Here is a 26,474-nt window from a genome sequence, read left to right on the forward strand (position 1 = left end):
CCAGTTGCCTTTAAACTACCATATGGCCTCCTCCAGCCTTCAGATGCAAACTTCCTGTATCCTGAGCCTGAAACCCTCAGCTCCTTTCCAGCTTCCAGACTCTGCCTGCACAAGCATACACTACGCTCACTCACACCACATCACAGCACACATGGTTACTTTTCTGATTCTTTGGAAAAGCTTAATACAGATGTAGAAGGCTGAAGAACAGAAGGACTGATAGACTTTTCTAGACACATTTGAGATGTTGAAAAATAAAGCTCACAGCAGTTCTGTTACTGCTGGCTAGTCAGGGGCCTCTCTATCTACCCATCCAGTCCCTCAATATTGTATGGAGGCAAACTGCATGGGTTTCAGAGTGGAATTCTAAGCCCATCAGTAGGATAAAAACTAGGAGCTTGAGGTCTGGTTTAATGGTAGGTAGAGTTCTTTCTTAGTATATACAAGACTCTACATTCAATTCCCAATACCACTAAAACTAAAGTTAACAACAACAACAAAAAGGAATAAGTAGTAATGTGGTAGGTATAGTATAGTACCTATTTTCATAAGACCTGCCTACCTATAAATTAATTTACTGGACTATAATGTACATATTTTAGAAACGAGTTCCTTTTAGTGAATAGCACTTTCTAGACAGCCAGGGCCACTCTTTGATTGAAGATAGCCATGCTAGATTCTTTCCTGCCCCTCAAAACATGCAGTGGGGAGGATGAAGTCATGCAGGACCCAGAATGCCCAGGTCTTCTCAAAGCTGCCAAGGGGCCCCCCTGCTTTTGCCTTTTGCAAGGAGTTAAGATACATTTTCCTAGCTTGTTCAAGGGGTTCCTTTGCAGCTCCAGGCTATCTCAGGAAGAAACCATGTTTTGTTTCCTCCCCTCATTTCTAGCTGCTTGAAGTCTTAAGTACTTAAAAAAAAAACAAAAAACCTATTACAATCTAAAGTAGTCATGCTTTATCCTGCCTGCCCTATCTGGTGCTGTCCCAGGTCTAGTGTGTGCTAGACAAGTGTGGTCCGGCCTCTGGCTCCTGTATCCGGGCTTTCACCTTTGGAATATGAAGGAGGAGTTAAAAAGGAGAACCAGGAAGCTGGGGAGCAACATATTATTCCACTGGTTAGTAATACCATTTGGAGCCAGGGCTGGCTAAATGGCATGTGTCAGACTGGCTTGTTCTTACATACATGGCACTTTTCTTGAGGGAGCTTTTAGGCCATTTTCCACAGAGATCCTGTGCACAACCCTAGTCCCCAACTGCTCAAGTCCAAAGGCACTTGGCTCCCTTCACTCCTCCTCCTTTCCTTCCTCAGAGAGGTCTCTTGGGAGGTGGCCATCTCAGACTGACGTGCCCTTCCATGGGATCTAGCTTACCCAGTGCTCCCTCCCAGAAGGTACTCAGTAATTAGGGAGGCCAATCCCTTTCCATTAGATTTATCCTAAGCAATAATCAGCCATCTCAAATATGCTTTCTAAATTCTAGAGCTCTGAGCCAGGGGGATGGGTCTGTGGGTAAAAGTGCTAACTGGGAAAGTGTAATGACCTGAGTTCAAAACCATGGAACCCAAAAGAAAGCCACTGTAGTTGCATGCATTTGAAATTCTAGCACTCCTCCAGGGATATGAGAGGCAGAGACCAGAGCTTGCCCAGGAAGCCAGCGACCCCAGAGTTCTAAGGGCAATGGCTATTGAGTCTCTACTTCAAAGAAGACAGGCTGACCCAAGGTTGACCTCTGCTCTCCATATGCACACCATAGCATGCTCCCCCTCACACTCAAATATGTGTACACATACTGTCTCAGTTATAGTTTCATTGCTGTGAAGAGACACCATGACCAAGGCAACTCTTATAAGGGATGACACTTAACTGGGGCTGGCTTACAAGTTCAGAGGTTCAGTCCACTATCATCATGGCAGGAAACATGGCAGTGTCCAGGCAGGCATGATGCTGGAGAAAGAGCTCAGAGTTTTTAGCATCTTGTTCTGAGGGCGGCCAGAAGACTGACTCTTCCACACTGGGTGGAGCACTAAAGCCCACCCCCACAGTGACACAGTTCCTCCAACAAGGCCACACCTCCTAACAGTACCACCGCCTATGGGGCAAGCATATTCAAAGCACCACACACACCAAACTATCTACTCTCTATCTATCTATCTATCTAAAGTTTAAACTTGGGCAAGTTGAGTGACAGTACCCAGAGTATCCTGAGAGCCCCTCCCCAACCCAGGATTCTGTATTTTCTAATCTTAAACTATTGCTGCCTCCCTTAGAAGATGAAAATTCCAAGATGCTAAGGGCTGCTCCTGTCAATCTTCCACAGATAACTATGGTTGGTAGCACATGGAAACACTTCTCAGTCTTTTTCCAATAACTTTGGGTTTTTGCTGAGATAGAGATGTTTTCTTTAATTTTTTTTCAACCCCCTTAGAAGCAGCAGCACTCATACCCTCTGTCAGCATTCTATTGCTCTGAAGAAACACCATGCCACTGGCAACACTTATAAAGAAAAGCATTTAACTGGGGCTTACTTATAATTTCAGAGGTTTAGTCCAGTGCTGTCATGGTGGGGAGAATAGCTGCACACAGGCAGACAAGGTGCTGGAGAAGGAGCTGAAGTGTTCTACCTCTAAATCCACGGTAGCAGGAAGAGAATGAGTGAGCCACTGGGCTTGGTTTGGGCTTCTGAAACCTCAAAGCCCAGTCTAAGTGACACTTTCTTGAACTAGGCCACACCTCCTAATCCCTCTCAGGCATTGCTACTGCCTAATGACCAAGCATTCAGATATATGAGCCTTTGGGGACCCTTCTGAAACCACCACACCCTGGGATCTCAGTCCTGACCACGTATTTCATATCTTTTCCACCAGATACCATATAGATAGATCTTTCTATTTGCTCACTGTAGTGTCAAGGAGAAAGTGGTCGTATGTAAAGTTGGCTTTCTTCCCATGCCTCATCTTGCACCTTCCAAATTGACCCAAGACTGAGAAGACCTGGTAAATCCTGACAAGGTATGAAAGGCATTTCGTAGACCAAGGCTGAAGGGCATTTCTGTGCAAACATCATCCTCACTTTTCACTACAAAGTCAGAGTGGACCTCACTCTTCTCTGAGACCCTGGAGGAGCATGCAGCCATGAGGTGCCATCAAGTACTGTATGATACTGTCACAACTGGCATGCATCTTGAAGTCTGGGCCCAGGTGGCAAATGATAGCTAAGTGATACCTGTAGTGAGAGCAATACTAAGAGATGACTGCTCTTTCAAATATGTCACTGGAGAACGGAATCAGAATGAGCACTGCCAATTGTCTGCAGGGTCAGCAGCAGACTGGTAGCTAGCCACAGCTATCAGATTTAACTGAAGGAAATATCAAAGACTGATAAGGAAGGTTCATTGTTTCAGGGCAGGAAAAAAAAGCCGCCTTTTGGGTAAAGACAGGCTTGGTGGTGGTGAGCCTCTGGCCAAGAGCCACTATTCCATCCAGGATGTGTACCCCAAATACACCAGTAGGAGGCCTTGGACATACTGTCTGTAATTTAGGGGTTTCACTTGTGTCAACGGGCTTTCAGTACATTTGGGAATCCCAGCACTTGGGAGGCAGGCAAATTTCTGAGTTCGAGGCCAGTCTGGTCTACAGAGTGAGTTCCAGGACAGCCAGGGCTGCACAGAGAAACCCTGTCTCGAAACACCAAAAAACAAACAACAACAACAACAACAACAACAACAACAAAACCAGGTAAAGACAATTTCTCTCTTGTTTCCAAGGACCCCTGGGTATGTGGCTTTTTAATCCTTTTGGCACACAAGCACACGCATGTCCATTAAGATCAGTTTAGCCAGGTATGGCTGTGCACATCAACTATCCTGGCACCTGGTAGGAAGACTGTCCAAGTCCAAGGCTAATCTACTCTGGAACGCAGTTGAGGCCAGCCAGGACTATATGTTTTAAGACCCCCATCTCAAAAGCAAATACAGAACAACTGATTTAAAGGTGGGCATGGGGCTGGTGAGATAGCTCAGTGGGTAAGAGCACCCGACTGCTCTTCCCAAGGTCCAGAGTTCAAATACCAGCAACCACATGGTGGCTCACAACCATCCGTAACGAGATCTGGTGCCCTCTTCTGAAGTGTCTGAAGACAGCTACAGTGTACTTACATATAATAAATCTTTAAAAAAAAAAATAAAAAAAAAAATAAAGGTGGGCATGCTGGCACACACCTGTGATCCACGCTCTCAGGTGGCCTAGGCTGAATTGCCATTTGAGGCAAGCCTGGACTAAAAAGCCAGTTAACAGGTCAGCCAGAGCTATGTAAAACAAAACAAAACAAAACAAACCTGTCTCAAAAAGAAATTATATATAGGCTTGTTTTCACCATGAACTTAATACCATCACCAGTCACCATATCTGGAGGTGTGTGTGGGGGGGAACCCCCACAGGGCAGATGAGAAATGGGCTGAGCTAACGGCTGGATATCATGCGGCATGCTGTGCAGAGCAGGGCAGAAAGCCATCTGCACCAAGGCTTGATGCTGCCAGCTCCACTCTCCTCTCTCTCTCTGGGTGATTTTTACCCCCCTGGGGATTTCCCTTGGCTAACTGCCACCTGTAACTGCACATATCTCCTGAGCACCCCCCAAGCATGGTTCTGGAAAGTGCAGCAGACAGCTTTGTGCACAAGCAGGCTGTTTACACGACACCAGTCACTGCTGATGCCACCATTCTTACTAAATTGGGGACACTGCATTCACAGAGACCAAGACCTGTGTCCCTTCCAAAGCTGAATGCCTTCACAGGAGTAGTCAAAACAGAGGCCTTCCTTCTCCTGCTTCCAGCTTACATAACCTCTTAGGAAATCCCCTTTGTTGTTAGAGATGAAATAAAAACAATGCATATTACTCATAAGCCTGGGAAACCCAAGTGCCCTCCCTACCCCAGTTCATTAGCTTCCATTACTGCTGTGGAACCACAGACCCCACACAAACAAACCAACCCAGCCAGCTGCAGTGGCACACACCTTTAATCCTGCTCAGGGGCAGAAGCAGGTAGATCTCTGTGAGTCTGAGGCTAGCCTGGGCTACACAGTGAGTCCTAGATCAGCCAGAAATACATAGTGAGATCCTGTCTCGAAACAAATAACCAAGCAAACAACAACAACAACAAAAAGCCAAAAGAAACAAAAAAACCCCAATTACTAGTGAAAAATTTTAGACAAAAACTAAAGTTGACACAGACTTGTTTCTCAAAGTAAAAACAAGTGGAAGAATCAAGACTTAAAAACAAAACAAAACAAAACATAACAACAACAAAAAAACCCTACCCTATACAACACACCAGTGAAGCCTATCAGAGATTGTTATGACCAATAATTCTGTGCCCTTTATTCATGTATTTCAGAAAATATTTGATCATTTGTTTCAAAATGTACATTTAAAAAAAATCCATACAAAACTGTAGCTTGTTTCTAAAACCAGACAGAAACAGTAGAAAAAGGACTCTGGAAAAAAAAAAAAAAGACTTCACCAAAAGACGCCCCTCCCCCCAACCCTTTAATAAGAAAGCATAAATATGGCAGGTACACATTTTCCTTGAGTTCCTTGTTGAATTTGGTCCATAACATGAACAGGCTAATGTAGAAAAACAGTCAAGGTGTCCACATTTGCACTGTGAGTGGCGCAGGAGCACCAGCTCCTCCGCTCATTCTTCAAGTGCGTGTTAAACAGAATAACTTTTTGAAAAGTGAGGTTTAATCACACACGAATCTGTACCCCAAAGAATGCAGCACTCACCACCACAGCCAGGCCCCATCACGGGGGTGGGCGAGCAGTAGCGGGGCGGACAGGGCTCGCCACTGTGGCTGATTCTTGGAAACATGGCCCATTGTTTGCACAGGAACAAGAAACCCTGGAATGCCTTTGGTGGTGACAGTGATGTCAGCGACTCCAGACTGATCTTATCCCCAGACACTGACAATGTCCCGGTCTGAGGATGCTTTTGTTTTTGTTTTCTTCAACACATTTATTTTATTTTTTAAAACAACGTAAAGATCTCTAAGACGTCACAACACATTCTGTAAGATTGCCACAGAAACCCACACAGGGCCATGCGAATGACAGCAATAGGAAGGGACTGACACTTCTGTAAGGGATGATGACAACCTCTCCTGTGGGTCCCCTCTCTCCAGATATTGCAGGATGGATGCAGTAAGGGACAAGACCACCGGCTGGGAGGGTTATTGCACAACCCGGAATGGTGGGCGGGAACAGGCAGGCAAGCAGGCGAGGGTCAGGGAGGGGACTGGTGCGGTACTAGGAACACAAGATAACCCTGACAGGAATCCAGGAGCTTTGCAGCTACCAGACCACAGGCACTGCCAAACAGGTTACCAATGAGCTAAGACTTGGAACGAGGGACCACAAGTAAACACATTCCTCACACAGCCTCTGGGCTACATGGAAGTGAAACAGATAGGAAGAGGGTGCTGTTTCTAACCTGGGGTGGGAATGAGGAAACTGGAAGAGCAGGGCTCGACACATCAGAGGTACACAGAGGTGACCTTCTTCCCAACCCCCAAGCTCCCCTTATTAGACAGGAGGCATGGGTGCCTGCAGCTGGGTTACCTCACACGCTTCCACAGCCAGAAGGTACAGACAATGGGAGACTAGAAAAAACAGAGAACACGCAAGGTCTCACGCTATGTGTGAGGGAGAAGAGGGTCATAACAAATGACACATACTGTCAACCCATGTCCCTTTCCCCTGGAGCTGTACTGAGGTATGCTGTCATTGGCTTTGTATGCCAGTCAGCCCTAGAGCCTTGGCAGTTGGGGGGCCAGGCCATACAGTACCAGTGAAGGCCACAAGGCAATATAAGGCACTTTTTACAGCGACAGAACAAGGACCTGCTTAGGACAAGAACAAAAGGTTCGCAGAGGCCACTCGGCGTGACTTTTCTTATCTGCAGAGCTTTGAAAGCAGCTGTAATGGAGCTAACACTTGTTTTAAAAGGCAGGTAAAGGGCGAGAAGTTGGTGCCAGCATCCTCCTCACACTCACCACGGGCTGGAGAAGGGTTCTACAGGTGTTTTCAAAAGCCTGGCATTGATGTTCTCCCTAGCATCCTGTTCTGAGGGAAGAGGCTGCGCTCAGGACAAGGGAGGTGGAAGAAGACCAGCTCACTGTTCTGACTCACTGCCTGTCAGTCCATTCCACACCAGCAAAGAACAGAGGCCAGAGATCAAGAATGTGCTGGAGACACAGAGGCCTTCAAGCAGAGAAAGTTCACTAAGTCCAGACCCTTTACCTCCTCCCACTCCAGACTTCAGCAAACCCAACCAGGAAGGCTGAAAGCCATTAAAGACAATTGCAAATGAAGGCCTTCCCTAGCTGCAAGAAGTCAGCAAGTTTCTTTGAGGATGTGTGGAATCTAAGTGAGCTTTGTAGACTTTTGGAAAATGCACTCTTTCTGTTCCTACTTAAAAAAAAATGCCAGAGGGGACTAAACAGGGGACTAAACCTTCAGGGGCTCTTACAGTCCCAGGCACTCTACAAAAGTACGGTGTGAGTAGCCAGAACATAGTCATCTAAATAGAAGTGACTAAAGTTCGCCCTTAGGCTAGCCAGATGCTGCTGCTGCTGCTGCTGCTGCTGCTATTGCTGTGAACCAGTTAGGTACACAGGGCTAGGACTGACCAGAATGGCAGAAAGCCTCCCTCCCTGGCTTTAGCCTGCTTCTTCTTCCCCAGGACCACCTCTGACCATAAGGAGGAACACAAGGAGCTAATTCATAGTGTAGGCACCCAAGCCTGGGGAGCTTGTAGAAGTAACCGTCCCCTGAGTCACCACACCTCTGGGGGGGGGGGCAACTAGCAACAGGGGGTTCTCGGTCCACCAGTCCTGCCCCTGGCGCCTACTGGAATTCCAGAGATGTTGAGAGACAGGCAGTGGCTGCTGAGGTAGTGATTAGCATCTTCTGGTCCTGGTAGATGGTACTGAACATCTCAAACTTGGCGGAGTATGGCAGGTCCTTCACTAAAGGTGTGGTACTTTGGGGACAGGAGAGCCTGCATAAAAACAAAGAATGGGGCCAGAGCACCCAGATTACATGCTAGCCTGCATGTTCGAAGGATGGTGTGGAACTTAGTTTCTGTAATTCTGGCAACAAGGTTTGTGCCAACTTCACAAAGTCTTGGCTTTCCTATAACATCAATGCCAGAGAGGCTGGGTGGGTGAGAAAGCACCCCATAGTTCTCCCAAGCCTGCTAACAGCCCAGAAGTCAAGGCTGGCAAGCTGCTGCCCTTGGTCTCAGGCTTTTCTGGAAATGAACACTCCAAACTCCTACTACTGACCTTATGTTCTAGAAGAGCCTAGATCAATCCCAACAAACAAGCAACAGAGGAAGCTTGCAAGACTTCTAAGGAATGAATCCATATCATCTCAGGCATCTAAGTGTACTGGGAATAACAAACCCCTCCACAGGGACAGGACCACTGGATCCAAGACAGCTGCTCTTTATACCCCTATTCCTCCAAGACCTTCACATGTCTCATGCTTGTCACAAGTATTTACTTAAGGAGTAAATAAGTAGTTCAGCCTAGAGTCGAAGTTCCTGCAGTGAGCTGGCAAGGGCCTGCCAGCAACTTAGGGAGGCAGGCTCTTAGCTTGGAGATGGTCCAGGAGGACACCTAGACTGATGGGGTAAGGTGAGCTTGGGAGCCACCGGCTGAGCTTCCCCACAGCTCCAGATGGCATTTCAAAGCATAAGCTCAATTAAAATCCCTACCACGATAGGTGGGCTACACTAGCTGAAAGGTGCCAGATCAATTCTTTGGGGATGCCCAGAGGAGGGCCAGGAAAGAAGAGGGAGAGAATAGAGGAATGAGTTTTCAAAATTCTGTCTTGTTTCCTAAGCTCACACACAAGAAGCCAGGGGGATCTCATCTCTATTCTGCATGCTCCACACATCCAGCACATGTCTATGTGTAAGCTGGACACAGAGAAAAAGAATGCCACGTTGGAGTTTGGAACCAAATTCCTCAGTTGTGGGTAAATTAGATTTTACATCCATCATCAGTGGCTTGGAGGGGAGCTCTTGCTGAAGACCCAGCTCCCTCTTTATGGGTAAACACTCAAGCTCTGGACTCAGATATGGTGTCAAAGGAAGGCCAGAATATTAGGTAACATTAATGTTCTGTGTCACCAAGAACTGCTCTACTCTAGCTCAGAGTTTGGGGACCCTTTAAAGCGTAAATCCGTTCTGGAAGTCCTCACAAGGTACCATAAGGACCCGATGACCCCGTCTTCAGGTAGAAGAGAGAGGAAAGAACACCGAAGGGAAGGGGGTCACAGACTCCTGTGGACATGGCTGTGTCAGCTCATGCAACCAGAAGAGTGACCCTGAGGCGTCCTGGTGTCAGGCTCTGGGTGTGCTCAACAAACAACATTAACAACTTTAAAAGAACACTCAGGTGAGGCCAGAGGGAGGGTGGCCAGAGGAACACATGGCGGGCGATGGAATCCTTGGGGCTTCCTGTTTCTGCAGAGAGATGAAGTTGAGGTTGCAAGTTTGGCCGGCTGGGGCAGGCCATCTCTGGACTTGGGAACAGCATGTCTTGGGCGGCTTTGTAACCGCTGTTTGGTTTGGTTTCAGATGCTGGTGGGTGGGTAATGAAAGAACAGCAGCTGGCACCGCTGGAGAATGGTCCAGATTGACTCTTCTGTTTGTCAAGCCACCTTGCTAGAAGAGGCAGCTGTTTGATGTGCTTTGCTCTTGTGGGACAAGTGGGAAGGCACATCCTCCTTAGCGCGTCCCCTCAGAGAGCGAAGGCAGGCTGGTTTCCAATTCAAATGACACACGGGAAGCTCTCTGGAGTCCTGGGACTCAATAGTTAATTAACACTGTCTTTCTGGATTAAGTCACTATGTCCCCAAAGCGAAGGACGCGTAGAACCAGAATCCTACATCTTGACTGTCTGTCAGTCAGCACCAAGAATATTGTAATCCAATCTGTCCACAAGGGCCACCGAGGATCTGCCACCAGCTCTAGGGGAGGCTCCTTGGCGAGAGGCTTCCAGATTGGCAAGCCCTGAGACCCAAGGGCAGGACTGCCATCTTAGCTCCCTCCGGTTGTACAAATCAGAGAAATTGCACATTAAAGTCAGGAAGAAAGGAGCATGAGAAGCAGCCATGAGAGAGAGAAAGAGAGAGGGGAGGAAGGTGAGAAAAAGGGGAAGGGGGAGAGAGAAAGGGAGGGAATGGGAGAGAGGGGAAGAGGGAGGAGGGGGGAGAGAGGGAGAGGGGAGGGGGAGAAGGGAAGAGAGAGAGAGAGAAGAAGGAGGAGGAGGAGGAGGAGAAGGAGGCAGGAGCAGGAAGATGATCAGAAGAATGCAGGCCTCTAAGAAAACTCAAGATAGGACAGAGGTGAGGCCATCTGGCGGCTCAGGGGAGCAAGAGTATAAGATTTTTGGCTTTATTGAGAATGGTTTATGAGAAGAGAAAGACTAGAAGGTAGAGAGGAGCTCCCCCTTTGATGCCAAGGCTTCTTTCTGCTGGTGGAGACGAGCATGGGCAGGAGGGTGGGGAGACTGAACTGGCCCAGGGCTTCCTCATCCAGGGGATCCCCGTTCTCAGCACAGTGGCACTAGGGAGACTTGAGTTTCTTAGTCCGTGAGGAGGTCCCGTTCTCTGCCTTCACCACTCCGTTTTCATGGTAACCTGGGGAATGTAGAGAAGACACACACATGGGGTTTCGGCCGACACTGAGGCAGGAAAATGGAGACATGCAGGGTCAGGTGTTATGGGGACATGGCTTTGTGGTGGGCAGACCATCCGACCAGGAAGCAGGCTGTAGCCAACGGAAGCCAGGAGACAGGTCGGGGCAGGTTGCTGCCTGTCCTAGTGTCTTTGATAAGTGGCTTTGCTTTATGTGTTTAGTCTTTGACTATCTTTTAGTGGAGGGCACCTACCGTGACTCACAGAAACTGAGGAAAGGGCAGCAGCCTACACTGAGATCTGAGCAATGCTGGCTTTAATCTCTTAGTTCCCCCAGTGTTCTCAATCCCTCAGTTCCACAGAGCTCTGACAGGTCTCAGCAACAGGAATGGTAACAAGGAGAAGAAATGGGGAACAAGATACTGCAGGAACAAGGCCTGACATTCCTTTGACCAGGCTGGGTTGTGGTCAAAGCTTTTAATCCCAGCATTCTGGAGGCAGAGGCAGGAGGATCTCTGAGTTTGAGACCAGCCTGGTCCATAGAGCAATTTCCAGGACAGCCAGGGCTACACAGAGAAATCCTGTCTCAACCAAAACACAACAGAATAAAAAAGGAGAGAAAAATACCTCCACAAATGTAATGAGTTGTGGCATCACTGAAACCCCTCCTCCTAACCCATTCCAAGTCTTCCTCACATCCAAATGACTGCTAACAAACAAACACACACACAGGCTCTTTCCAGGCAGGCAGCTGCATGGGAAAATGCAGGTGAGTCAGAAAACAGGCATGCAGACAGGCCAGGCCCCGAGCGAGCGAGGCTGGGGAGTAGACTTGAGCTACAATGTCTGAGGACCTGTGGGCATAGGGGATCACTTGAGGATGTTCAGGAGTTAAAGGAGATGTGCGTACCCCATCTCCATGGCTCCTTCCTAACACTATCACTGTGAGTTAGTCAGTCTTGAAGAGAGATGGGAAGCCTGGGAGGTAGGGTTGGGCCAAGACGGAGAGCACAACAGCCACTTTGTAGCACGGGACATGAGTGACAACAGCAGCAACAGCAGGAGAACTTAGCTACATGCCAGAAGCTACCCCCACCCAGTGCTGCCCTAAATCAGTGGCCAGGCCCTGTTAGAGCTAGCCTGCTCACACTGGGTCTCTGGCTCATGACCAATTACATGCTGGTTACCGTGTCCCAGGCTGGGAGAAAAATGTCTACAAGGAGGGGAAGCCAGCAGGACTGGTTTGTGGAGCACTTAAGTGCCAGGTGCCAGCTCTCCTTCACCCATTGACAGTCCCCAGCCACTCGCTCTCTGCCACAGGGTGCCACTCACCAGGTTCTCTCTTGAGGAGCTTGGCTGGAAGCCTGGGGACAGCAGAGACTCTACGCTTGGCACTCTGTTCCTTCCAATACTCCCGCCAGTGCCGCAACTGGGAGTGGATGAAGCGCCACATGAGCCAGGCCTGGGCGACACACACCAGCAGCAGCATGCCAAGCCTGCGGAGGGTAGAAATGGATCTATGGGCAGAGTTCAGGTCTACAGCCTGCAGAAGGAGGTCCCTGTAGCTCCTGTGGCCCACCCTCCCCACAGCTACCGACACCAGCAAGGGTGTGCTCTTCAGTCCGTCTCTTCTCTGGTACACTTGAGCAACGAGAGGTGAAGGCCCTAAGGTGATGATGGTCACCACAATCAAACTAATCCTACAGATCCACCGCTGTTCTCTCTCCCACATGCCTGGCCCATAACAATCTAGATGAATATTGCTAACATTTGAAAGAGCTAGCACACGAGTGCAGAAATAATTCTCATCTCCTATATCACACGTTGTCAGTGGAGCAAGCCTAGAGATCACACACACTCTAATGCCTATAGCTTCATGGACCACACAGCTTGAAATAAAAGATGAAGCTTCTATCTTGAGTTTCCTGAGGGTGTCCTGATCAACCCCACCGGGATGAAAAATGTCCTCTGCACCATGATTGCTGAGCAAAATGTGAGGGGCCCCACACTGCATCTGGACTGGGCTCCTCACAAGAGCACATGAAAGCTGTGGACTGAAGAATGTTGGACCGAAGCAGGAGACTGATGTTAACGTACTTGCCCCTAAATGTCACTGTGTGGGAGATTCAAGGGTCGCTTGTACCCCAACCTTCTGTGAAGACATGCCATGTTCAGAGAGCCCCTCTATTCACCACCCCAGACTTCTGCCAACTCACCTGCAAGGCAAGGTGTTAAAGTTCCCTTTCTCGGGGTCAAACACTTGGTTTTCCACCCGAGCCAATCCAAAGCCAATGGTCAGCACAGCGAGGGTGAGGATGAAGAGACGTGTGACCCCAAACACAGCAGCCCAGGCGTTAAACCTGCTCTCAGGGGTAGAAAAGGGATGTCAGCTTTGGGAGTCACTCAAGGAACCTTCACCATCTCCAGAAGCAACCCAGAGTGGGAAAGAGCATCAAACAGGACCCAGGAAGGTGAGAGTTTCAGAAGTTCTAGAACAGACATAATGTAGGGTGCTGGCTGCCCTTGGGGAGCCAGCTGACACCCAAAGTGGGACCCCTCAAACATTCAGATTGCATGAGATACCCAGGTTCCACCCCATCAGTCTCTGGACAGACCAGCATCCAGCAACCCTACTTACAGCCTCTCGTTATTCTCGTCTGCAAAGTGGAAGAGCCGAGCCATGTGAAAGAGGGCCTCGGTGGAGTACTGCAGTAGTAGCAAGATCAGCCCCAGGCGGCTCAGGCTGGAGGGAAAGACAAGCCTTACTCTCCCTGCACGACACCCCAGAGCAGAAGCCATTGGTCTGTGGTAGCTCAGGCTGCTCTCTGTTCTGCCATCCACTTCTTGGGGGACAGTGCTTGATCCTTCCTAACAGTTTGGCTGCTGTACCTTCCAGTAGTTTTCTTGTACTGACTCCCCAGACTTTGACCCATTTCGCCTGCCTGCCCCCACAATGAACCTGATCCATATACATCATGATATCTGGCCCTTTCTATGCTCATGCTACTGGAATCATACACAGAAGGGGGGCCTAGAACAAGGTTGCTGCGCTTTGGGGGTACATATATGAAGATTTCCTGCTATTTGACTTTGCACTGTCTGAGGAAGCAGGAAGTTCTCCCCGTGTGTGGTGCTCATCACACACTGCTGGGTGATGCTGTTACCATAACCCCCCTGCATGTGAGTTGTGAGCATCCCACATCAGAGCACAGCTGAGACAGCTGCCATCTCCCTCCACCTCGAGACAGAAAGCCAGAACGTGAGAGCTGATGGGCTCCGACACACACACTATTCACCCACGTTGGTCAGTCTCACAGGAAGCCTGTTATGAGCTCCTCAGAAACAGGGCTCCCTAAGAGCCCTGTTTCTGGGCATTATAGCGAAGCTCTCAAAGGCTAGCATACACAGAATTTGGGCCCTACTCAGTGCATGAAAAGTTCATGAAAAGCCCAGTTACCAAGCACAGTTCATTCATCAAAATACTGTCTGTAAAAGAGGCACTTGAGGCCTAATGTAGTAACGCTTCACACTTCCAGAGCAACCATATGACTACCCGCTCTCTATTTCCTTATAAGACAAACTGAAATTAACTGTAGGGCCGTACTGCTCCAGCAGCATTGGATACCATGTGGCAAGAGCCAAGTTTCTGAGTGGAAAGTCACAGTTCAAAGGACCACTAAACTGTTTGCCTCGAGAACAGGTGGATAACCCTCTGGGTTCTCTTGGCTATCGGTCCATACTGCATTACTAGAGTCTTTCTTATAGACTGTCTTTCCTACCAGTTGGAGAATGAATAATTGAAGATAGGAGAGTCCTCCACTACTGCCTGTATTCCCAAGTTAGCAAGATACTCCTCTAAAAGCCAGTATGCACTAAATGCCTGCTAACTGAGTGACCCTGTGGGTAGGCACCGAGGCATGAAAGGGTGAGGAAATGGGGCTGGCTCCCTCCACACTCACTCACTTTAAGAGGTATGCCCCAGTGATGTGAAGAAGGTACAGACAAATGTATTGCAGCTGGCGGGGGATTTCTTCCTGGAAAAGAGATGGGCAGACAGTGAGCTTACTCAGACTCCAAATGAATATGCATAGAACTGAGAGAACATGAGAGGTTATCAAGGAAGGGTCAGGTCTCCATACTCCCATGGTCCCATGTCACACCAGAACCACACACACGGGCTAGTAACAAGAAGGCCGAGGCAGCAGATTCAAGACTGGTGCCAGAAGGCAACTCTGGGTTGGGAATGAAGACACAGGAACTGGGAAGAGGGCTTTCTGCATTACTCTGAGGAAAACTATAAAATGGATGGGGGATGGCGAGACAGCCTCGATCGAATATCTGATTAGATTAGATTTTGCCAGTGGGCACACATCTCGTGGAGGAGTCAAGACCCTGACAACACTCTCTTGGGTGTCTGTGTGGGTCCCTGTCATCAGCCAACACATCATGCTTCCGGAGAAAGGGAAGGGAGAAGTCACTGGGGAAAACAGGAGGGCTGTAGGGAAGAGAGGCCTCTAAAGGGGGTGGGGCAAGGGAAGACTCACCTTCCGCACCTTCTGGAAGTAGAGTTCAGGTAGTGAGTGCAACCAGTATGCCAGCTGACCCAAGTAGAAAAACTTCACCTGGAAGCTGGAGATGAGGGAGTTCTTGGTGTGACCAAGAACATCCCCAGGGGACTTGCCAAGAGCATAATGAAAGGGCTAAGCCAAGACCATGGGTGAACAGCAGGACCAGAAGCAAGGGAGGGAGGCAGGGAGGGGTGGATGCAAGGATCACAATGCCCCTGGCAGGCATCATGTATAAGACCACTTAAGGGGTCACAGCATGTCCATTAGAGGAAGCAGTAGCGACCAAGCACATCATGTTAACCCAGAGAAGGACCACTGAATACAACCACAGAAAGGCTCTAAGTTGTTCAGCTCCACACCCTTTGCTACTGCTGCTCTGGTAGGCCTAAGGGATACAGTGTGGCCTCTGGAGGGAGACAGGCCTGGTCTTGGCAGCATCACAAGTAGGAACATGAGTATGGAGGGGGAGATGTGCTATGAATTTAAAGGGTCTCCAATAAGACACAAATCTAGAGTTGTGTTTGTATCTGTCCCGTGCAGAATAGGTACCTCTGTGGAGTGAATACAGATAATGCCTCACGTGGAGATTCTCAAACAGACATACTGCTGCAACCCCATGCTCTATAGGTTCAAGTCACATCTTGCTCATCACTGGCTTTAATGAGTCACACAAATACTCACGAGAGGTACACATGCGGGTAATCTTCCCAGAGGCTTCTTGGGTTAGTTAAATATCCTTCCTGTGGTAGGTGAGAAGAGAAGGCATTTAGAGATGTCACCATGTGACCTGCTAGGGCCTTGACTGGCCCCGAGATCATTGATGCCAAGAGGAACAAACAGATTTTCGAAACAAAGGACCTCAGGGTGTAGGACGTGCATTGGCACTTGTCCCACTGTGGAGTGACGTGCCATGCTCTTGGGTCTGGCTACCCATGTCTCCAGAGGAGTCTGACAGAAGCTACGTCTACTGAAAACAGCTTGTCAGTCTCTCGAAGGTTCTCCAGGCTCACGTGTAAAGTGAAATGCTAAGTAACTTTACAGAGTTACTGTTGGGAATAAATGTTTATGTGACAGTGTCTAGTGAGGTATCTGTCATGTACACACTCAGGAATTGCTTCCATAATAAAGCAGTCCTGCATGAGAAGAGCAACACCCAGTGGAGACTGAAACTCTTCTCTTCTCATTATGGATAATATTGATGGTCAACTTCACAGGCTCTAAAACCACCTGTATATGAGGCAAATCTCTGCCAGTGTCGACAAGGAGTTTCTAAATTGGGCCAAGGAAGGCTCATATTGTGGGTGTCACCCCCATGTGGGCTGGATTCCCAGGCAAGATAAAAAGGAGAAGGAGCGCTGAACCCCAGCATTCATCTTGCTGTGCCTCCTGACTATGGATACACTGTGGCCCTGACTTCCTTGGAGGATGGACACCAAGCTGTAGGGTTGTAAACCCTTCCCTCCCTAAGTTGCTTTTGGTCATGGTGGTCATGGTTCTATCACAGCAATAGAAATCCTAACTAGCCATCCCCTCAGCCGAAGACCTACTGCATTCATAGTCAGGCAAGATGGATCTCTACTATAAGACTATGGGACACAGGAGTAAACGATCCATGTCCAGCAAGGGTCCAATCAGAATGGTACTTGACTGAATGAATGAGTGACCGAGAAATGAATGTTCTCAACAACTCTTTTCTGAAGAAAAACCAAACACATCATCAAAACCAAATCAAGCCAGGAGGGGCTCTTATCATCTAGACAAATTATCACCTCTTGCAGAAAAAAATAATCAAAATGAAGGCACAGTCTGGAAAGATCTGACATGAGGTTTGTTCAGTAAGCCAGCTGCAATCTGAGTTGGGCCTCCAACCTCCCCATCCCAGAGCTTCAGGGAATGAGACTGTCAGCTGAGCTGGTGGCCCAGATGAGAAGTCTGAGAACCTTAGGCTTTCCCTGGGATGCAGGGCAGGGGCTCATCACGGCTGGGGGATGGGAAGATCAAAGTCCACAGAGCTCCTGGAAATGACTGGAAGCTGCTAAGCCGTGTTTCCTCTCCCCTACAGTGTGCAAGCTGAGTCCTGTCCACAGTCCTGAAGCTACAACCCTAGGCTTCCCTAGCACAGTGAGCTAGGCGACCTAAGGGCCAATCAAGATACCTGTATCACAGGCATCTTAGTGTAGACACAGCAAGGAAGACTGGAGAGAAGAGGTCTCCCCCAAGCCCTATAATCCCAATTATACTCTCTGCTCACCCCTCCCATCCTCCCTCTTGCCTGGGTCGCACAGTGAGGCACAGAGCTGCACTGGGCTCCAGCCATGGGGGTGGTGGTGTGTGGTAGCAGTGACCTTTGACATACCCACACCACTGCTGTCTCATCCCCATATATGTCATGCACATTTGTGCCTCTGTCAGACCTCAGCACTCAGGCACAGCGACACCTAAAGAGCCACACTCAGACTCCATTCAGAAAACCCTAAGGGGTGAGATAGCCTCTTCTTAGAGGAAGCAGCTACACATTTAACATGAAGAGTGGTGTTTCCTAGACTGGTGGTGTCGGCGGCGGCGGCGGTGGTGGTAGTGGTGGTGGTGGTGGTGGTGGTGGTGTGTGGATACATTTCTGTCAAAAAGATTGGCCAGGAGCCTTGGTATCCCAGAGACCCAAGGCCCGGATGGGCTTGTATGTTTAAACAGGAACTTCTTCACTTTAAACAGGCCTCTTCACATAGAAGACACAGAATTCAGAACTTGGAAGCCAAGAAGCCTAAAAAAACTTCTCGGAAAAATGCAGCCTGCTCACAAATGTCCAGTCCACTGGGACTGGAGGAGGCAGAGTTAAGAGTCAGAGGAGAAGTGACTCATGCTCTGTGAGGAGCCCTTTCTAGCCCTGTCTAGGCAGCTGTCTGAAGGAGGATAAGGGAGGGCTGGGGCTGGCTGCCTCTGAGCTCAGGCATGCCAAGGCGCCTGAGTTCCAGGGTCACATGTGACAGTCACAGCAGCCATAGTAACCCCTTCCAGCCCAAGCCATGGCCTTGACAGGTGGCTGGGGGTCGGGGTGTGGGTCCAGGTCAAATGCCCTGTTCTTTTCAAATTCTTGACATCTACCCACGCTAGGCCTCAGAGTGCTGGAGCAATTCATCCTATTTTCCTAGCAGCCTCCCTTTCTGCTGTTCAAATAAGAACCGAAAAACTACCCAAATCTAGACACAACAAAGCAAGCTGCTACCTAGACTCAGATAGCCTCAGTGTCATTTGCCTATCAGAAAAAGAAAAAACAAAACAAAACAAAACAAAACAAAACCAGGCGATTCATAATCACTCCAAGGCAACTGTAGACAGCAACCAGTTCTGACTCTTGGTTTTCTGTTTCACTGACTACTGAATTTGGAGTTTTAAATAGGAAGTCAGACATCTGGTGAGACCGGAGCGGGGGGTGGGGGACAATGCATACAGGCCCTCGGCATCCTTCAGTAAGTAGGGTGTTCAGTTCCCCTCTCCTTCCCTAGTCCCTCTCTACTCTCCTCCTCTCGACATTCTTAGAAAATCTAACCTCACTCATCAGCATTCTATTTGCATATAACCTGTGGAAAATATCTGTGACAAATACTCAGGTAAAACTGGAATTTCTGGTAGGGGATTTGATGTAATTCTGGCTACCTTTTAAAACTCTAACAGCAGCAAAACCCTGATCATCTATGATGTTTCTGAAAATCAACTCATTACTTAAAAAACTGATGAAGGGCAGCTAGAGAGACCTAGCTTGTTCTCCCAGAGGACCCGAGTTTATTCTCAGTGTCCATGTTAGGTGGCTCAAAACGCCCTTAACTGACACCATCTTCTGCCCTCCATGGGCATCCATTTACATATGTGTTACGTATCTGTGTGTCTGCGTGTGCGTGCATGCGAGACTAAAACAAACACGAATAAAAACAAATCTTTTATAAAAAGGTAAGGAGATGCCTTCCATAGCTTCTTCATCAGACTAAGACTTGATACTGAGTGTTTAGCATGTGCCAGAGACCACACTAAGGGTGCAGCACTGAGCCTGGTAACTGTTAGCAGGCAGCTTGAGTCAGACACACAGAATACACATATGAACCAGTAAGGCACCAGGGAGGCACAGAGTGTGGAAAATCCACATGGGAAGGGTGTTTGGAGGAAGTGGCACTTGGGTGGAGGACAGATGGCAGGAAAGGGCTCAACATAGGAATGGAATGACGCTAGTGGACAGAGCACTTCAACAAGGGGCGCGGCCAGCATAGCAGGAGAGCAGAGGTGGACTGGGAGTGCTATGTCCTGCCCCTGCTGATGTCACCAGCAAGGCTCCAGGGCCTAGGTCTCACAAGCAAGGAAGAGAAAACAATTCCACTGCAGCTGTGAGGGGAACTTATTTTAAGTAGGAGGACACATGATTTAGCTCAGGCCTTAAAGAGATCCATCTGGCTGAGCAAATCATGGGCTGAGTGGAGTGAGGGCCCACAATGGAAACAGACTCCAGGCAAGGGAGACATTGCAGTATAGGCAAAAGGCAGAGGGGCCTGGGTTCTGTATCCTTTACATTAATGACAGCTAGAGCCACATATGGATGTCCTTGTGCAACTGTCCTTTGAACCAGAAAAGAGCATCCCTCACTCCTACTAGGGATGCCAGGGTCATATGACCAACAGCTGACCTATGTGTAGAAAGCTGTGCTGAGAATTTCAGAATCCTGAAGGCAGAACAGGCTGGCTTTTCTTACTTTGGAAGGCGAAGGAAACAGAAGAAATCACGACCAATCCCCATCTCCACAGAAACTGATGACTTGAAAACTAGGTGTTTTTACTCCTTTTACAAAACGACTTCTCAGAGTCTTCGACGCCCTACCTCCCATGCCGATGGTCTGGACAGAGGAGGTGACTACAGTTAAGCCAGGAGCCCGAATGGCTCCCTGGTCTCCTATACGGACGAGTGTGTTGAGTGGGGGAATGGGCTCTCCACAAGGTAGAAGGCCTGAGAGCATCTCTCCAAGAAGACTCTGAGTCTGTCCCTACTCGGCACAGCTGGGGTGGAATGCTGGGGTGAGGGTGGAAGGGCTAAAGGGATTCAGAGATGAGGCAATGCCCCCTACCACTGCCCCCCAACAAAAACCAGTCCGGTGGCTTTGGTATTCTGAGGCCTTTTTTTTTTTTTTTGCCTCAAGCAGCTAAGGCCTCAATGTCAGGAAGCTGAGGAGGCCCAAGATGCTAAAGCACACGGGACCTGTGTAGCTCTGCACTACACGGGGAGCTGCCCTGCTCCTGCAGTGTAACACTGTCTGCTTCCAGTGTAATGTAGGAGCCCCCTCAGAGAGGACAGAAGTCTTTGGTCTCCCGTTTAAAATTCCTAGTGTGCTGTTCGGGGAAAAAGTGTTCTGAGATGAACTGATAACAGGGATAAAGGCAACACACAGAGAAGACATGTTGCCTCCTGCTTTGAGACTATGCAGTCGGCATTCAGCGTTCCTTCCAATGGGAGGGCCCATGTCTTGTCAGTGAGAGCAGAGGGGACGTACGGGAGCAGGGAAGAATCTGAGGTCAGATAGCTAATGTGGGACTTGGCTCCAGGCAAGAGGTGCTTCAGATGTCTGTGGGCACTAACAGAATAGTAACACAGGCAGGGTCTCCTTACAGTGAATCCCGAAACACAATCCAGAGTGTCCTTGTCTGGAAAATGTATATATATATATATATATATATATATATATATATATATATGTCTTTGATGTCCAGATGGGTAACATTGGCCTTTGCTAATTGGCTAGACATGAAATATATCCCTAAAACTTGCGTGTTTATTATGGCTTGGTTCCTGGTACGATGATCAGGGCTCTGGCTTTAGAGAAGTGACTGGATCCTGTGGCATCAACTATGGATATTGAGGTTGGTGGTACTTTTCTGTGGTGGTGGGCCCACCTGGAGGAAGTAGGTCACTGGGGCATGCCCCTCAAGGGAGTACATTGACCCTGGTTCCCTCCTCTCTGTGTCTTTGCTTCCTGTCCACCATGAGCTAAGCTGCTCTGCGCAACATGTTCCATAAAACATGTTTTGCTTTTTCTCAGGGTCAAAGCAATGGACTTGAATCCCACAGATTGAAATTATGAGCCAGTATCAATCTTTCTCCTTCCGGTTGTTTGTATCAGGTTATTTTGTCATAGTGATGCAAATACAGCCAGACTTCTGAGCCCAAGCCATGCTTCCACACTTGCTGCATTGGACGTGCACAGCTGTGGACACATTGGGAAAAATGAACTTGGGACCCTTAAGTCATCATTAGGGGTAATAAGTGAATATAAATTTGTGGGTGTGGGCGTGGCTCAAGGGAAGAGCATGTACAAAGCTCAGTACTGGGGCAAAAACAACCTTGTGGGACAATGTCTGAAGACGGGGCTGGTAGAACAAGACATAGTTTGTGGATACCTGGGTAAAAACTGTAACAAGTCCATCCTCAAGAGAATATGACTCTATTAAGTAGCATCTACACTATTCCACTACAATACCAGGGCAATGCAAAACGAGTTTCAATTCTATGATGCCTGTTCCTGGCTCTTTCTCTTATCTTTAAGCCCTTCAAAGTCATGTCATCAGCAGAGAAGAGAGTGCTTGGTGGCTTCCTCTTCAGCCGTCATGAGGGCTACTCACTGTTACGATCACATAGAAGCACCATGCCACCGCGCTGAGATGAAAGACAAGCAGCTGTCCAGATTCATTGAACTTGCTGTGTTTGACCTTGGAGAGATGAAGGCGTTTGCTGATTTTCTAAAGAAGGAAGAAAACTCCACACATTAATACAGTGATACCAGGCAGATCACACACTCCTGTTTCCCCTTTCTGAGACAGAGTTCAAACTCCTTACAACCCAAGCTATTTAGCATAAGCCTACTGTGTGCCCATGGGGTGCTGACTTTCAGGAAAGCACTTTGAGAAAGCAGTAGGTGTTAAGGCTGTGAGCTACTTTGGAAAGAAAACACCTTCTGGTCCAGCTGTGCTTCATGGGCTCCTCAGGATATGCTCACTCTGTGTTTCAGACAGCTTCCTCCCTCAAATGTGAACTAATGAACTCTGACAGAGAGAGCAGAGGCAATGCATGGTGAAGGAGTCTAGCCAGGGGGCCAACTAAAGGATCTAAGTTAGAGGACAGAATGGATCAGAGCTGTGGTTTTCTTCAAGGAAGAGGGTGGCCATCCTAATGGGTCAGCAGCTTCTGACCTCAGAATCCAAACCGGTCACTTACGTCTAAGATGTACTCCTGGACCACAGCATGGAAGATGATGGTGATGATGACGTAGAACAAGATGGTGACCAGGTCCTTCGGGCCATAGTGGTAGTGCACTGTCTCACTGTCTGTGGGGTAAAAAGGATCTGGTCAGCATCCCCCAGGCATGAGATGCCATAAGACCCCACAGGGGAAAAAGATGGAAAACACAGTGTATTCTCAAGTGGTCCTCATCTGCTACAGCCTCTCTCAGAAGGAAGCTTCTGTCCCAGCATCCTGCCTCACCTCTACACTTGGTCCTTGGGAAGCACCCATGGGGAGGGCCTAAGTTCTTATCACCATGTGTACGTGGTTGTAGATCACATATGTACATATGTCTTTGAGTAAATGACTAATGTCTCTGGGCCTCAGTTTCCTCTTCTAGGTCACAGTTCTGCCCTTTACTTCCCATGGCACCGTGAGGCACCTCTCTCTGTAATCTCCTTCCGAACCTCAGGCTGCTACCTCTGAAGTACGGTTAAGAGCTTCTGTGTCACAGAAAATACATGAAGCGATGTTAAGTTCCGTGGGATGATCCTGACAACCTGACTTGAGTTTAAAACCACCATGGAAGCACACTTCTGGGTCTGTCTAGGAAGGTGTTTCCAGAAGTGTTTAACAGAATGGGAAGACCCTCCCTAAAGAGAGAAGGCTGAGCACTTCCCAACTGCAGATACAGTGAAAGCAACTGCTTCAGGCTCCTGTGCCACACCGTCCCCACCACGGTAGGACTTGAGCCCAAGTAGACCCTCTCTTCTTTAACCTGCCATTGTCAGGTGTTTGTTTGCTTTTGGCACTGCAATTCGAAAGGTAGCTAATGCAGCAAGAGTGTGGCATATCGTGTGTGTGTGTGTGTGTGTGTGTGTGTGTGTGTGGTATATACTTATATATTTGCTATTACTTGTGCTGCTGGGCTACTGTGAAGATTAAACAGGATGAAGTCTACAACACGACATTTAAAATCACAGTGGGCCTTTAGCAAATGATGGATTATTATATAATAATATTAAGTCAGGCAGAAGAATTGTATTGTTTTTACACGTGTAGATCTCTAACATGTGGCAATCCTCCTGGCTCTGCCTCCTGTCCCCAGCTCTGAGTCCCACTCAACCATACAGGCTGGGAAAGGCCAGCTTAATGCCTTGCTCCAGTGTGCAGGCACCAGAACTGGAGGAAGCTGGTTGGCACACAGTTGCTCGCCTGGGGCTCTGGCTCTGTCACGCCCTCCCCAGAAGACGTGTTGGCTGCCCTTCCAGCTGTGCGGCTGAGCCTGAGTCACACGAATGAGTCATCTCTGCTGGGATGTATTTACCAGAAGGTAGGCCGGGTCAGTTTGTTTCAGGGTGGCCAGAGAAAGAAGCAACACTGAACTGGGTCACCATGGGAGTTCCTGCTAACTTCGGCCACCCTGGATGGGGAGAACGTGACTGACAGAGGGTAGTGTCTAGATCAGAGACATGAAGTAGAAAATTTCACACTTTTCCTTTTCTATCTCCCTCTGCCTCTCTACAAATACCTACTCAGTGAGAGGCACTGAGCTAATGTTAAGTCTCTGCCTTTTGGGGCCAAATCCAACTGGGGGTTGAAAAATGGAAGTTACATTTCAGACAGGCTCCACTGCCAAAAGGCAGGCAGAGGCTGCAGCAGGCATGGATGAGCTGTGGCTAGGGTGTAGGGTACAGGCATGCATGCATGTATACATACATATATATATACATACATACATACATACATACATACATACATACATACAGTTGTATGAGCATTCTAGGCTCAGGGCTCAGGGCAGGTGATCAAGGTTTGGGTAAATGACAGGGCTGTCATGGGTGGCCTATGTGCCACTGAAGTGTGTGCTCTTTATCTTGAGGGATGTGTAGAACCATCCAAGAGCTTGAATTAAACAGCCAAGTGTCAAAACTTGCATTATGAAAAATGTACTCAACAGCAGCAGTGAACAGGAACAGGCCTACAGGTAAGGATGCTGTCAGAAAGCAACCCTGGGATCCAGCTGAGGAACCTCAGGTCCCAAAAGCCAGGCAGGAGGTGTGACTACTTGCAGGACTAGGTTCTGTTTCCCTGCCTTCCTCACAAAGGAGGGACAAAGAGGAAAAAACTAGGGCACAGTTTGGAACCACACACATACAGAGCTTCATCATCAAAATCAACACAAGGTAAAATGGGACCCAAACTCAACCAAGTGAGAGCAGTTTAAAATTAATGCAATAAGCCCAGTCTGGTGGTACATACATGCTGACAGCCCTAAGAAATAGTGTCTGACATTGTTGAACATCAGGAAATGAGTATCACAACAGCTTTTCCACTAGGATAGCTACCATTAAATTAAAAAAAAATGTTGTTAGGGATGTCAAGAAATTGGAACTATGTGCTTCCTTGGTAGGAATATACCTCAGTGCAGCCAGTACAGAATATCATATGGTAGTTCTTCAAAAATTAAAAAGTAATTAGTATAGCTTTCAGCATCACTACTGAGTATACATTCAAAGGAACTGAAAGCAGAATTTCAGGGCTGGAGAGATGGCTCAGTTGGCAGTCTTTCTGGCATAAAAACTTGGGTTCTACCCTCAGAACCTACAAGAAAAGCTGGGTGCAGTGGCATGTGCTAGGATTACAAATCCTAGCATTGGGTCAGTTGAAAAAGCCAGCTTTGTGTGATTGCTGGTCAGCCAATAAACCCACTTGGCAAGCTCCATGCCAATGGGAGACTCTGTCTCACGCCCCTGAGGAATGATATCCAAAGTTGACCTCTAACCCCACGATGCACTGATACACACACCCACCCACAAATACGCACCCAACTACACACAAAGACACTAGACAAGTCCCTTCCGGTTGGCACCAGCACCAGGGCACCTTGGGTGAGGAGTCTGCGGACACCTCCAAGGTCCCCACAGGATTCTCCACGGGATCTTAGGACCTCTGGTGAGTGGAACACAACTTCTGCCAGGAGGCAGGTTCGAACACCAGATATCTGGGCACCTTCCCTGCAAGAGAAGAGCTTGCCTGCAGAGAATACTCTGACCACTAAAACTCAGGAGAGAGCTAGTCTCCCAGGACTGCTGACAGAGGCTAAAATAATCACCTGAGGAACAAGCTCTAACCAGAGACAACTATAACAACTAGCTCCAGAGATTGCCAGATGGCGAAAGGCAAACGTAAGAATCTTACTAACAGAAACCACTCACCATCATCAGAATGCAGCACTCCCACCCCACCCAGTCCTGGGGACCCCAACACACCCGAAAAGAAAGACCCGGATCTAAAAGCATATCTCATGATGAAAGTAGAGGACATCAAGAAGGACTTAAATAACTCACTTAAAGAAATACAGGAGAACACTGCTAAACAGGTAAAAGACCTTAAAGAGGAAGCACAAAAATCCCTTAAAGAATTGCAGGAAAACACGACCAAACAGGTGATGGAATTGAATAAAACCATCCAAGACCTACAAAGGGAAATAGACACAATAAAAAAAACCCAAAGGGAGACAACGCTGGAGATAGAAATCAGGAACCATAAATGTGAGCATCAGCAACAGAATACAAGAGATGGAAGAGAGAATCTCAGGTGCAGAAGATTCCATAGAGAACATCAGCACAAAAATCAAGGAAAATACAAAATGCAAAAAGTTACTAACTCAAAACATCCAGGAAATCCAGGACACAATGAGAAGACCAAACCTACGGATAATAGGAGTAGATGAGAATGAAGATTTTTAACTTAAAAGGGCCAGAAAATATCTTCAACAAAATTATAGAAGAAAACTTCCCATATCGAAAGAAAGAGATGCCCATGAACATACAAGAAGCCTACAGAACTCCAAATAGACTGGACCAGAAAAGAAATTCCTCCCGACACATAAAAATCAGAACAACAAATGCACTAAATAAAGATAGAATATTAAAAGCAGTAAGGGAAA

At 48.1% G+C, this 26,474-nt stretch overlaps 1 protein-coding gene across 1 annotated transcript in view; it reads right to left on the reverse strand.

Annotated features, from left to right (window-relative positions):
* Positions 1-10,447: 10,447 nt before the first annotated feature.
* The window catches only part of Tram2 (translocation associated membrane protein 2), a 74,382-nt gene continuing 58,355 nt past the window's right edge, over positions 10,448-26,474 (reverse strand). Inside the window, exons 3-11 of the mRNA XM_021161191.1 lie at positions 22,517-22,626; positions 21,925-22,041; positions 15,953-16,011; positions 15,248-15,332; positions 14,667-14,737; positions 13,342-13,446; positions 12,920-13,063; positions 12,036-12,199; positions 10,448-10,706 (exon numbers count right to left, since the gene is read on the reverse strand). Coding sequence (XP_021016850.1) covers positions 10,633-10,706; positions 12,036-12,199; positions 12,920-13,063; positions 13,342-13,446; positions 14,667-14,737; positions 15,248-15,332; positions 15,953-16,011; positions 21,925-22,041; positions 22,517-22,626 — 929 coding nt within the window. The 3' untranslated portion in view covers positions 10,448-10,632. The remainder of the gene's footprint in view (positions 10,707-12,035; positions 12,200-12,919; positions 13,064-13,341; positions 13,447-14,666; positions 14,738-15,247; positions 15,333-15,952; positions 16,012-21,924; positions 22,042-22,516; positions 22,627-26,474) is intronic.

This window comes from Mus caroli, chromosome 1 (assembly GCF_900094665.2).
Source record: "Mus caroli chromosome 1, CAROLI_EIJ_v1.1, whole genome shotgun sequence".
NCBI classification, from domain to species: Eukaryota; Metazoa; Chordata; class Mammalia; order Rodentia; family Muridae; genus Mus; species Mus caroli.